Genomic DNA, 13514 nt, shown 5'->3' with positions numbered 1-13514 from the left:
GAAGTGATTTATTGAAAACCCTGGTGCAATCAAGTAACCTAAGCTTCTCCATCACCTGACACCAGAAATCTCTTTTCATTCCTCCATCAAGGGATTATTTGTTGTATATAAAAGAGCCATCCTTCCCTGCACTGTTAGGCAGGGCCGCCCCTGAAGCAGGCAGCCAGAGAACAGAGTTGCTGTGTCCAGAAACTTGTGCAAAGTGGAGCAGGTGTGAGTGGTAAGTAAAACATGCACGGCAGAGGAAGAGGGCGATATTCTGGAACCTGCCTCAGAAAGAGAAAGAATGAGGAAAAGCACTGGTAAATATACAGAAGTAAAAATTGAATAATCTTGGTGCCATAGAAATTTCCAATGAAGAGAACCAAACTCCTCTTCTGATTCCTTTGATGCATCTAATCCAGATAGACATTGATATCCAGGGTAGAGTCATTATACGGAATTATAGAAAGCAGTATAATGATTGCAGGGGTTGGAGAAAAGGTCTTCGATTGTTTAGGGAGAGGGCTCCCCTAAGCATGTGTGTCTGAGTGGACTGCGAAGCTTTTGGTGGGAATGCAGCTCAGGTGGGAAGCTCAGTTCCCTTCAGTCTTGTCATGCTCTCTGGCACACCAGGGTTATATATTTTTTAAAAATAAATTTTGCTGTATATATCCAAGACATAAAACCAGAGGTTATGAAATAATATGGATAGTGAAAGGATTACTTCAGGGAAGCAAATGAACACACCCATGGTCTCGCATGGTTACTATTTTTGGTGTGTTTGTGTGGCAACAGCAGCCAAAATCTACTCGTAGCAAATACGTTAGTAACATTAGTCTTCTGTTGTACACTGGTGCGCTAAACTTGTTCATTCATAGTTTGTTTTTTATACATTTTTAGTCTCCATACGGGCATCTGAAGCATGACCAGTCAAAATGGAATAAGGAGGAGCCATGGGTATGGATTAGAGCACTGTCTTTCTTTTTCTCTGGCTTTCCTGTCCTTAGCCCACTCACAGTATCCCATAAATGACATGGGAAAGATCCTCCAAGTTCATGAAATATAGAGCAACATGGTCTCTTTAGACAGGGCTGGGAAATCCACCAAGAAATTCTGCACTGTATTGTTCAACGGCTGTCCAGAGAAAGAAAAAAGTTAAATGGTGTTTAATTTAAAGTACTGAGTGACCAGTACAGTTCTAGTTAGCACGGGAGAAAGCAGTCAATATTCCAGGAAGGGCGCCAGAGTGCCGTGGAAATGTTATGGGTTTTTATTACATACTTGTCAATCTTATTAAAGGCCGATATATTCCATTTTAAAGCTGCCTATCAATTACAAAGTTATATGCAAAAAATTTTAAGGATTTGTATACTCTAGCTTAAAAGGTACAGAATGCATGCAGTAAACAGAGCCAAAAAGCCCTATGGGACTGTCTAAAAGAATATCATTAATTTTTACAGTGTATTTTCATTTCTGGAGCAGTTCCAGCACTGGCTTTCTATAAAAATCATTTCAAGTTTAGAATTATGCTATATGCTTGCAGCAACATCACAGGAACAGTAGTGCACCATATGTTGCTACTTAGCAACTTGGTCTATAAGTCCCAAAGCATGAACTGATTTGAAAATTGAGCAGGAATTATAATTGTTGAATGATGTTATGAGGCAAGTTATCTTGGATTACTAAACTATGCAGATGTTTGATGTTATATAGGAAAAAGGAACAAAACTACTTTTCCCCATGGTATGACTAAAATCTTATTTATAGCTGCCTAACGGGGTAAATTGATTAAAATTTTCTAAAAGAGTACCAGGTAATGAGTTCTTCAACACAGTATATTACAGTAAACAAAAGAAATGTTAAGTGTAAAATTTAGCGAGGGCCATTCAACTTTCATAATTTGTGAAGTTCATTCTCCTCCAGGGTATACACCATCTTACATTACACTAATTTTTAAAATACTTCATTCTAAAAAACTTTTCAAATACATATGCTGCATTATTTAAAAAAAAAAACAGTTTGCTTTTGGCTCACAAACCTGCAATATCTTTAAAGATCACCAAAGTATTTTGAGCTCTTTATTCCTTCTACATAAATTATCACTGGTATTTGCAACATGCTTAGTAACTCTTGATCAAAATACTAAGAAAAATAATGCTCATTGTGTGATTTCAGTAAGGGCTTAACATTATACTTTGTACTTGAATTTAGAAATCGAAGGAGCCAACTTGTTACGATGCATATGTTCTGAATTTCCAATCCTTTAGCCAAAACTCTTTAAGAAGGACATAATGATTCTCTGAAAGAGAGCAGCTGCTTTATAACGATAATCATTTATTGAGTTTGTGTTTCTACTGTTTCAAACAAATTCAATTAGCCCTTACACTTTAAAACCCTAAAGGCACCAAAGAGATGGCACCGGCTTGCTTTAATCTAATAGTAATACTAAACTTGTCAGTACAGTTTTGGGATTGATGGTTAGAAGAAAATTAATAGTAACATTTTTCATTTTTTAATCAAACAGTTCTATCCCGAACTACCTGTGGTTCTTGGAGGCTACTTAGATGAATGAATTTAGTTAAGTATGAGTTCCAAATGCAAAGCCTGACCTTCCAAAGGTATTCTTATCTGATCAACTCAGTTGAATGGAAAGAAATGTAGTCAGGATCTTTGCACTTTGGGGTGACCTTTTCCACGCAATAATGTGGAGTGGAGTGTCCAGGATGTCTGCCAGAGAAGGCTGTAGTCATAATGACTTCTAAATACATGCCAAGCTCATGGAGACGCAGGTCTGCCTGTTTTGAGTTAAGCACCCGGCATTTTGTTCGTGGAACGTACCCTAACATATATATAACATATTTAATTCTTTGACAGCTACCATTAAGAAAAATAGTTTACTACTCCCCTTTTTTGCCCACTCCTCTTCCAGCTATCAAATCTATGTGAACAAATTAAATGGGCACTGAAAGCTACGTTAGAGTTCACACTACAGTGACTGAAAAGTGAAGTTCCCAGGTACTGTGATTTGTGTGTTTTCGAAAAACAGAGATTTGTGTTTCGTCCACGAAATGCTCTTGTGAACTCTCCTTCACTCTCATTTATTCACTTATTTATTTTTGCTTACAATGTTCTTATATTTTATGTTTTACTGGCACCCTAGGGCAGTTTATAATTTTCTTTTAAGTGCCCTCTGTGGATTAAAGGATCTGGTCTTAAGTATCTAAAAATAGCTAGGCAAGCATTTACTTTTGTAAATGTAACCATTTCCATTCTCATTGCACTTTTGTTGTCACTTCTCATGATTAAATACCTTGTCAAACACTCCCAGGGAAAAGGATACAAAGGTGCCCTTGAAAGGTTTTAATCATATCTGCTTTGGGGCCTGGAAACTATTCCCCCACAAACTCCCCCAAGAAGATCCTAAAAGCAGCCTTGCAGTGCCCATCATCCGTGTGATAGTAGCAATGAACAAAACATCTTGCTGAAAACTGCCCTAAGAGTAGATAATTAAAGCTATTTGTGACATGTGTAGCTTATAATGATTAACTCATCTACAATCAGAAGCACAAATAATGTGCACCTGTAAAGACTTTATTTCCTAAAGGTAAAACAACTGTTTAGGAAAGATCATGCTGGCAAAACAGCTGCTTGCCGTTCTGGGGAGGAAACAAGGTAGTATCTTTCAACAAATGCCAACTCTGGTATTTTATCAGCTCCATCTCATTAACTGGAAACAAGGCTTAAATGCTTTGTTTATAAATTATGATTATTCCTGATTGCAGCAGTTACTGATAGTGCTACTCATTTGCAATGCAACTCTTTGAATTTGTTTAATTACAATTTGAAACAAGGCAGAGAAGATTAATTAACCCACCTGGCTGGCTGGCACATAGTCCTGGCTCGGCTCTGTCATGCTCATATACATGTTCTCACCGTCAAACTGCGAATGAAATAATAGTAAACATTCAGCAATTTTGACTGTGTGTTTTTCTTCTTTTTTTCTTTCTGTCTTTTCATCATCAAACTGGAAAATAGTAGCCATAAAATATACTGTGGCTGAGAAGATGAAAAATCTGTCACAGCAAGCGAGGCACATCTTTTCTTTGATGTTTCTGTTGTCATTCTTCCTGACCCGGGATGTCAGTGATTTGGAGTAATTAGTGCTCTAGTAATTACAGCAAGCAAGCAAGAAATGAATGGTTTCCTTTCATCTGCAATCTGTTTTAAAACAAAATGGCTCATTTTGCACGCCATGTACACATATTGCAGTTCAGTTGTAATGAAGTATTAAATGAATGGCACCATTTCGGAAAGAAAAGAAAAATGGGAAATACAAGAAGGCACAGCTCAGTGCATTCTGAGTTTAGCTCTCAAAAAAGAAATTCAGAGTTTTCATAATAGACTGAAATTCGCTTCACCATAATAGTCTTTGGATTTAAAAAAATGCACTTTATGGTAATATTTGAAAAGAGCATGTGCCACTATCACCGGCTAAGAATGGATACGAGAATGACAATGAATCACAATAACAAACACACAGGCGCAGTGATTAAGTTTTCTTTTTGAAAATTTTCCAAGACACTGAATTAATGTAAGTATCACAAATGCATAGAAATTCACCTGCCAATTTGCAAGTTAGGAACAAGAGGGAAGGAGGAAATTCACAGAGGCAGCCCAATTGCAGGAGCACCATCAAACTCTCCAAGACACAACAATAATAACAACAAAATACTTTTCACAATTTCAGTTTTTGAAAGCAGTAATCACTCCATTCAGACTTAATCCTCCCCTGTCTTTAGTCACATGATAAATGGACAAAGTATTCTTCTGCAGTTACAGGAATAATTTTTTCCAAGGTAATAAGCAAATGCATGAAGAGTTAGGTCTGAACATATGTTCAATGACTTTTCAGACATGAGAAACTGAAAATGTAACAAATTAGGTTTTTCTTTTCCTATACTGAGGACTGAACCTAGAGTCTCCACACTAAGGTATTTTCTCAGAAATTTTTATTTTGCATTTGTGCTAGGTTCTTCCTAAATGGTCTAGGCAAGACTCAAATTTGCAACCCTCCTGTCTCATCCTCCCAAAGTACTGGGATTACAGTACTGGGATTCACATACCTGAAAAACAGTTTTCAAAACAGAACAGTTATCCACAGAGGTACAAGTGCACAGTAATATGGATATATTTTATATATCTCAAAAACAACATAAAAATAGTTTTAGGTTAAAAAAAAAAAAAGCAACGTGTTATAGACATCACATTCCATTGCCTGTGAGCTGCTAGGCTTAAGTAAAGACACTCAAGATGTATGAAGACCTCTAAACTGTGGTCAGCAGGAGTGGGTGCCTTGAATAAACATAGCTATGAAAGTAAAGAGCTCCTAAAGACACTCAGACACTCTTTGGATTAAACTGAAAAAACACAAGATTCCCTCACATATCACCCTATAAATGTGCAAACAAGTTGTCTAATCAAGAGGGACTCACTTATTGAATGATGTGGTTGTTAATGCAAATCAGAAATACCATAACTAGAAATCAAGAGCTGGGTATTTTAGGTGCCTTGCTGAAAGGCTCAGAGTCTTGAGTTCCAGTGACTGATCCAGGGGTACTAGTCCATTGGTCAGGGGCGCTTCAACCCAAAGACAACCTGGCTCCAATATCTGAGTGTTACTCTTGACAGCTCCCACCCTGACAATGAGCACCATCGTGCATTTCTCCATCCCCACTCACTCTTGGAGTACACTAGTTTGTTTGCAAATGTTTCTAATGTTAAGATGCCAAAGAACCATTTAAAATATGGGCAAATTCTTTGCCTATAACAAACTAAACTGAACAGAAGCAGTAAAGTAAATCAACTACTCCACTGCCTGTGCATATTCTATAAATGTGTTACTTTCTATTTCATCTTCTCTAACTCATTTTCTAAATCTGGTGTCGTTCTCAAGCCAACTAAGGCTCTGAAGTTTTAGATTTAGTTGATCCAAAGTGTAGGCTAATTGGGTACATTCATGTTACTGCTTTGGCTAAGGGCTTTTTCCTGAGAACCAATACTTGAGAAATATTGAGCAGAGGCTGAAACAGCATTTTACAGTAAAAGGGATGTGACTGTAAACGTTGTATTTTTTATTATAGTGGTACCCGCTACCATTATCTTTGCACGCATTACCTGATATGTATTAACTGATTTAATCTTTTCAACAAACAAGAGTTTGGAATTTTTTTTTGGAGGGGGGGGGGTTGGGTTTTTTTCCGGTACCGGGAATTGAACTCACAACCTCACGCTTGCCAGGCGGGCGCTGTGCCACTAAGCTAAATCCCCAGCCCCAAGTTTGGAATTATTATTTACTTGCATTTTACAAATGAAGATAAAAAGGCACAGAGAAGGTAAGCCAGATGCTCCCAGTCACAGAGCTTGTGGGCATGGTTTGGCTTCAAACCCAAGCAGATTGGCTTTTTGTACATGCACTTAGCCAACAGAGAGTATCAATATATTCTGAATCTTATTGATGAGTTACTTACCAACTCTGAAAATACTGTTAATAAACTATCACAGAAAAGTGGTGGTAGTATATGTTGAACATCCCTAATCTGAATATCCAAAATCTAAAGTGCTTCAAAATCCAAATCTTTCTTAGCACCAACATGATTTCACATGAGGGGTTGCAGTTATTATGCAGGTACACAAAAAGTGCTGTAAAATTATCTTCAAGATATATGTATAAGGTAAATATATAAACATGAATGAATTCCTTATGCAGACTTGGATCCTAGCCCCAAGATATCTCATTATATATACAAAAACTTTCCAAAATCTGAAAAAAAATACAAAATCCAAAACACTTCTGGTTCTAGATATTTCAGGTACAGATTACTTAACCTTGCCAGAAATTTATCTGGTATTGTGAGACTTTCAAAAACAGAAAAACATACAAACAAGAGTCAAACAGAGCCTCCAATTTAGAAATTAGCCTGCCAAAATGTCACTGGATGCTTAAAAGACTAAGGCAGTTATGATAGTTAATTTTACGTATCAACTTGCTTGGGTCATGTATTGCCCAAGTATTTGGTTAAATGTCATTTTCGGTGTTATCAGGAGAGTGTTTTGCATCAGATTAACATTTCACTTGGTAGATTGAGTGTGAGTAAAGCAGATGTCCCTTCTGAAGTAGGAGGGCTTCATCTGAAGGCCTAGATTCCTCCTGCCTGACTGTTAAGCTGGGACATCAGTGTTTTCCTCACTTTGGACTCAACTGAATCACTGGCACTTCTCGAGTCCTGGGTCTGCCAGCTCTCAGACTGGAACAACACAATCAGTGCTCCCGACTCTCCAGCTTGCCAACTGCAGAGCTTGGGACTTTTCAGCCTCCACGGGCATGAGAGCCAATTCCTTATCAGAAACCTGTTTGTTTCTCTATGTCTCTTTCCCTAAACACACACACACACACACACACACACACACACACACACACACCCCATCTTGATTTTGTTCTTCTAGTTAACGCTAATACAGGTAACACTACTATCAGGACATTCAGAACTTCTTCAAAAGCATATGTCTAGAGGGCTTACCATATGGAAACACATTCATTTCCTGCTATTACTTGCTTCCTAGAGAGCTGTGATGATTTTGCTAAGTCCTGTTTACAACTTCCAGGGTTTCTGCACCTCACACATGACCCTTGTTATTTGGGATACCTTGTGGAAATGTTTCTTAGACTCCTCGCTCCCCTCAGTGAGGGCCAGGCCATCCCACATTCTTTGTACCTCTCTGGGCAGCCTTCTGTTACCAGGCAGCTTTTGTGGTTAGGGGGTTAACTGCACACTACTATAGGCCACCAGCGGAGACAGTGCACATCTTAGCTATCTTTAATGCCCCTAGAGCTTAGGGCCAGCACATAATAAGTCCTCAGCAAACACTGCCCAATTTCAAAAGAAATCATACTTGGCTGATTAAACAACTCACCTTCCTAAAGAGAGGGGCACAATGACTTTACAAGAGAAGGATTTAGCTTTCAGAGAATAGCTAAAGTCTGGTTCTTACATCTTGATAGCATTTTGTTTTGACTGATGCTTTAGGTCCAGGCTAAAGTGCAGGCTAGGCAGGTGCTCTACCACTGGGTTATGCCCTAACCCTCATGGCATTCTTTTGAGGGGACTGACTCAGTCTTATAGTGGATGAAAACTTGGTTGAAAACTGAAGACTTTAAGGAGAAAAAAAGTACAGAAATGGCCATGGAACCACTACATGAGTGCTCTATCCAATTTTGTGAGTTTTCTTTTTTTCATAAGACCATATTTAATGTAAAATACACACAGCAGTCAGAAATCCTAAAGTTTGGCTCTACATATGGGCATGTCTGTCTTGGTCCCATACAGATCAGCCAAAGGCATTCCAGCTCCACTCTTTCAGGTGACATCTTCGAACCTTTCCAAACACTTCCCACAAGCCATTTCCAAAGGCTCTTGAACCACATGGTCAGGTATAGTCACAGCAATGACCCTACTCTTGGTATCAAATTTGGTCTTGGTTACTTGTTCTCTCATTGCTGAGACAAGATACCTAATGCCCAAATTTAAGGAAGGAAAGGTTTACTTAGCTCACAATCTGTCTAGGTTTCAGTCCATCCTTGGCTGGCTCCAAGGCAGGGTGGCACATGGCAGAGGGCAACTGTTCATGGCGGTGGAAAACAGCAAAAGCAACAAGAGCAAAAAGCAGGAGCAGTAGCAAACGTCTTTCCCTCCCTTACATTGTATGCAAACTACCCACCCCAGTGTGGGTGTAGCACTCACACCCATAATCCCAGCAATGGATCATGGATCAATCACAAATACTAGAATACCACCCCATGACTGCATGAGGATTTAGGGGGACATGTAGACACAAACCATAACAATGTTTTCTAGAATTATGAGCTGTCAAACAAGAATGTGCATCAGAATTAGCCTCCTTACTCCATTTATGGGTGAAGACTTATCACTGGATAAACTTCTGGGCCAAGGGAGAGGCATAAGCAAGATCCCCTACAGACTCCTCCTTACCAGGCTGTACTTGTCATCTTTGACTTTCACAGCTCACCCACCACACCCTGTTTAAGAGCAGCTGCCAGGGATCTCAAAAGGCTTCCTGTTTACCTACGAATGGTAGAAGGTATCCCATGTCATGGGCTTATGGCCAGTTGTCACTGGAAGTATAATTATAGCTCATAGAGTCTTAGAATGATGATTTTGGAAAGATCCCTGAAGACATCTATCTGAATCTCCCAGGTCATGATGGAAGAAATAGGCTTTGCTGCACTGTCCATTGGGGAATAGAACTAAGTATGAATTCTCGGTAGAAAAGGTTTCTTAGATAAGATACTGCTGTATGCACTATCACCTGTAAGATGTAAGAATCAGACTCTGACTACAGCTATTCCTCAATTTACAATGAGGTCATTTCCCAATAAAATCTTCAATTGACACAACTGTGCATCAAAAATGCACCGAATCCACTGAACCTACAAAACACTGTTACTCAGCAGCACCGTGCCTTGTGGAGTGCTGACTGCTTCACTTCATGATCACATGGCTGCCTGGGACCTTCCAGGCCCAGGATCATGAAAGAGGATTAGACTTCATGCAGCCAACCCCGGAAAAGCTCAAAAATTCAAAAGATTAGACTTAAGGCTTCTATTGAGTGATTTTCCTTTTTTTTCCTTTTAGGTTAAAAAAAATCATTCAGTGGAGCCATCATCAGTCAGAGACACTCTGCGGATGTACGGTACGTATGTGTAGTCACAAACCCAGAGGCACAGCATTGGCATTATTCTCTAATGACCCGGTACCTCTCTGTGGCTCACATTCTATGTAATTATTACTAATCATTACTGCAGTAAAATTGTTTTATTAAACATAAGTAATTGCATATCCTTACTCATTATGTTCATCACAGTTACTATTCTTAGAAATCAAGTGAATTTAGTTAGGCGTTACAATTTTTCAAGACATACCTAAGCATACTATGCCTTTTAATTTCCATGTAGTCTCTATTTAAAACCTGAAGCAAAATTTGAAAGAGTAAATAGACCGACTTATGTAAATCTAAATGTAAATAGCATCAACCAGGATTAGCCTTTCTGACCAAGTGGTTTTATGCTCTTTATTGTATTTTTATTTCAAAGCACCAGGGGATGCAATCACATAAAAAGTCATTTATAATCTGCTACTCGAGTTTTTGAAATAGTTTTTAGAGGATATTAACCAAACCCATAATCCCAATGAGCTTTTCAAAATAGGTAGTTATTACTTCGTCTATTCACAAACTGAAAATGGACAGACAGCACCACTGGAACACAATAAATGATGAGGAAAAATTGGGCAATATCAGGCTACCATAGCCACTAAAACAAGAGAAATCAGAAAGTAGAATGTGAAACACGAATCAGTCACTGGCACTGGTACCAAAACTGGGAGCTTTTTAGGGAAACCTTAGGAAAAAGAAACTCAGAACACTGCTCCTGAGGGAGAGAACAAAAACTTCATGTAATTCATGAAACAGTAGCACATTGTATTGCAGTCAAGGGAAAATCTCTGTCTAGGCATTTTTTGAAGGACTATTTGACACTTGGGCTTAAAAAAAAGCTAAAAATGGAAATGTTTATAACGGGGTTAATTTGAGATTTCTTAGGGGATGTATTATCATAAGTTATAATCAGAAAGAGTGATGTCCTCAAAATAAAATTTCTATTTTATATGACTTGGCCCAAAATAAGATTACAGTTTCCTATTTTTTGTAGTGAAAGAAATAACTTCAATTTGGGCAGCAAAGTCAAAGACTTCTGCTGTTTCATTTAAAGCAAGGCATTTTGAAAGCTAGGCCTGATATGAAGGGGATAATGTGCGCGCACACAGATATGCTTGTAATGCTGTTCGCATGAAAAGTAGCATGGATCTAGTAAGAAGCTAATTTTTTACTTTCCACTTATCTTCCCCATCTTCTTTTTTCAGGGGGCACAGGAGAGGCAATACTTGTCTACTTAATCTCCCAGTTTTAAGGCTGAAGATGTTGATACCAGCTAGCCTTAAGACAGTCTGCCTCCGTGCTGGGCCAGGCCGAATGAAACACTGTGACCACACTGGGCCTGGAAGTTGCTCACACTGAAAGGAAAAGCCAACAGGCAGAGCCTCAACTGCCAACACCCAAAGAGAAGCAAGAGTAGCTATTCTGCTAGTGCTTTGCATGGCTGTATACTCCTATCTGGAAGCACGCAGAGCTGAACTAAGAAAGATGAAATCTTCTAGGTTGAGCTCCTGTCACTTTAATTTGACCGGGAAACATAGCACTGCAGTAGGAAGAAGAGGAAAATGGCCTAAGCATAGCCTAAGTGTACTATGCCTGCTTTGAAGACCGGGCCATAGGGAATGGAGAGAGAATATTAAACTTACAAAGTAACACGTCAGCCCCGCTTTGGAAATGATTTCAGATTCTCATTTTTTTGTCTTAGTCATACAATCTTGGAAAAAGATTGTGTATCACATTCTTTTCGTCAAATTTGAAAACTAAAATTTTCAATAATAATGCTGTTCCTTTATCCTAACCTACCTCTGGAAACACTGCCCTACAGCATAGCTCAATAGTATGAATCTAAGGAGAGATTTCTCTCCTTAGATTCTCTCTACTGTTAAAGACGTTTCTCTCTACTGTTAAAGATATGGCTAATGTCTTGTTGCTGTTATTATACTGCTGTTTTTTAAAAATGTACTAAATTTATTAATTTGAATGGACATTGTTAATGGAGATGATCAAATCTTGGGACAGAGGCAAAGCTATAGCCACACTAAGAGGGTAACAGTGAATATCAGATACTCACTAAAGAGATCTCCATATAATCAGCAAAATCTTTACTCTATAAACACAGAAGTGTTTGGCAAAATTTTGTTTTCATTTAAAAACTCTGCAGGCAGAGAGTTCATGAACAAAAACCAAATTGCACTGATAATATTTCAAAGAATCAAAAATTGTGATCTCATCTTATTGAAAAGTTTTTGCACATTAAAAGAAATCACCAACAGAGTAAAAGGAAAATCCACAAATTGGGAAAAAAATTTAGCCAACTATCCCTCAGACAAAGGACTTCTATCTAGAACACATAAAGAATTTTTAAAGAATCAGGCCCCCCAAATTCAAAGACCCAATCCAAAAATGGGCATCTGAGACAAATACACATTTCTCAGATGAAGAAATACAAATGGCAAATAAATACATGAAAAAATGTTCCAACATCTTTAGTCCTTAAAGAAATGCAAATTAAAACAACACTGAGATTCCATCTCACACCAGAAAGAATGGCTATCATCAAGAAATCAACCAATAACAAATGCTGGAGAGGCTGTGGGGAAAAAGGCACCTTCTCCACTGTTGAAGAGAGTGTAGACTGGTGCAATCACTGTGGAGATCAGTCTGGAGAATCCTCAGTAAACTAGCATTAGAGGTCCCATTCAGCACAGCTATTTCCCTTTTGGATATTTTCCAGAAGAACTAAAAACATCATACCACAGAGAAATACGTGCACCCATGTTTATAGCAGTGCAATTTGCTAAATCATGGAAACAAGTTAAATGCCCATCAACTGAGGAATGGATAAAAAAGATGTGGTATTTTTATATAATGGAATATTACTCAGTGATAAAGAAAGATAAACTTGAGGCTTTCAAAGGTAAATGGATGCAACTAGAGACCATACTCATAAGTGAAATAAACCAGACTCATGTGTAAACATTGTATTGTCTCTCTATTGTCAGAACCTGAAAGAATAAATAAATTCTGAAAGGTACAACAGATACTGTGAAAGGGAAAGAAACTGCTAAAAAAGAAAGAACAACTGGGGTGAGGGAAAAGAGAAAGGAAAGGAAGAAAGAAGGGAAAATTTACATATATATTGTAATAGTAGTAATTGTACTACTAATTTCTATTGGTTTATTGAAAGGAACAGTTAATGTTTAATTGTTTGATAAATCTTGCATGCCTATATCTGGTTATCTGAGTAACCAAATTGAAGATAATGTGTAATAGAATAACCACTGTTAATTTTCTATCACCTTGTTTGAAATTCTGTATTGTTTTTATTGTTTTTGTGTTATTTTGTTTATGTCTGTAATTGTTAATTTGTTTTTGTTCTCTTCTCTTTAGAATAAAAAAATTAAAAATAAATGAAAATAAAAACTGTGCAGGAGGTAACAAATATGACCATGATCATCTTTCCTACACAAACACAAATGTGGCCATGTTTTCCAAAGTTGTAAAACAAATTAAGTTTGTGAGCCAAGGTATCACTGTACAGACAACAAAAGTTACCAATATCAGGACAGAGTGTTAGAAGTAGAAGACAGAGATGATGCTGGTGTCTATACAGTCAGAGATATCTGAAAAACAACAGAACATAGGAAATTGAACTAATACCTGCTAGATGACAAAAAAAGACTAACTGAAGATTAACTGGAATTATTGAAAAGTCAAAAGAAAGCATGAATGGCATTAGAAAACCT

The 13514-nt window shown here is 37.9% G+C and overlaps 1 protein-coding gene across 5 annotated transcripts in view; it reads right to left on the bottom strand.

The window, feature by feature from the left end:
- Nucleotides 1-13514, bottom strand: part of Tox (thymocyte selection-associated high mobility group box) — a 342631-nt gene that overhangs the window by 179102 nt on the left and 150015 nt on the right. For all 5 annotated transcript variants that reach the window (XM_005392187.2, XM_013518215.1, XM_005392189.2 and 2 more), the window contains exon 2: nt 3857-3922. In XM_005392187.2, the coding sequence (XP_005392244.1) occupies nt 3857-3922 (66 nt within the window). The remainder of the gene's footprint in view (nt 1-3856; nt 3923-13514) is intronic.

This window comes from Chinchilla lanigera, unplaced genomic scaffold (genome assembly GCF_000276665.1).
Source record: "Chinchilla lanigera isolate Chin_1 unplaced genomic scaffold, ChiLan1.0 scaffold00043, whole genome shotgun sequence".
Classification (NCBI taxonomy): domain Eukaryota; kingdom Metazoa; phylum Chordata; class Mammalia; order Rodentia; family Chinchillidae; genus Chinchilla; species Chinchilla lanigera.
This window is presented reverse-complemented; position numbering and strand designations above follow the sequence as displayed.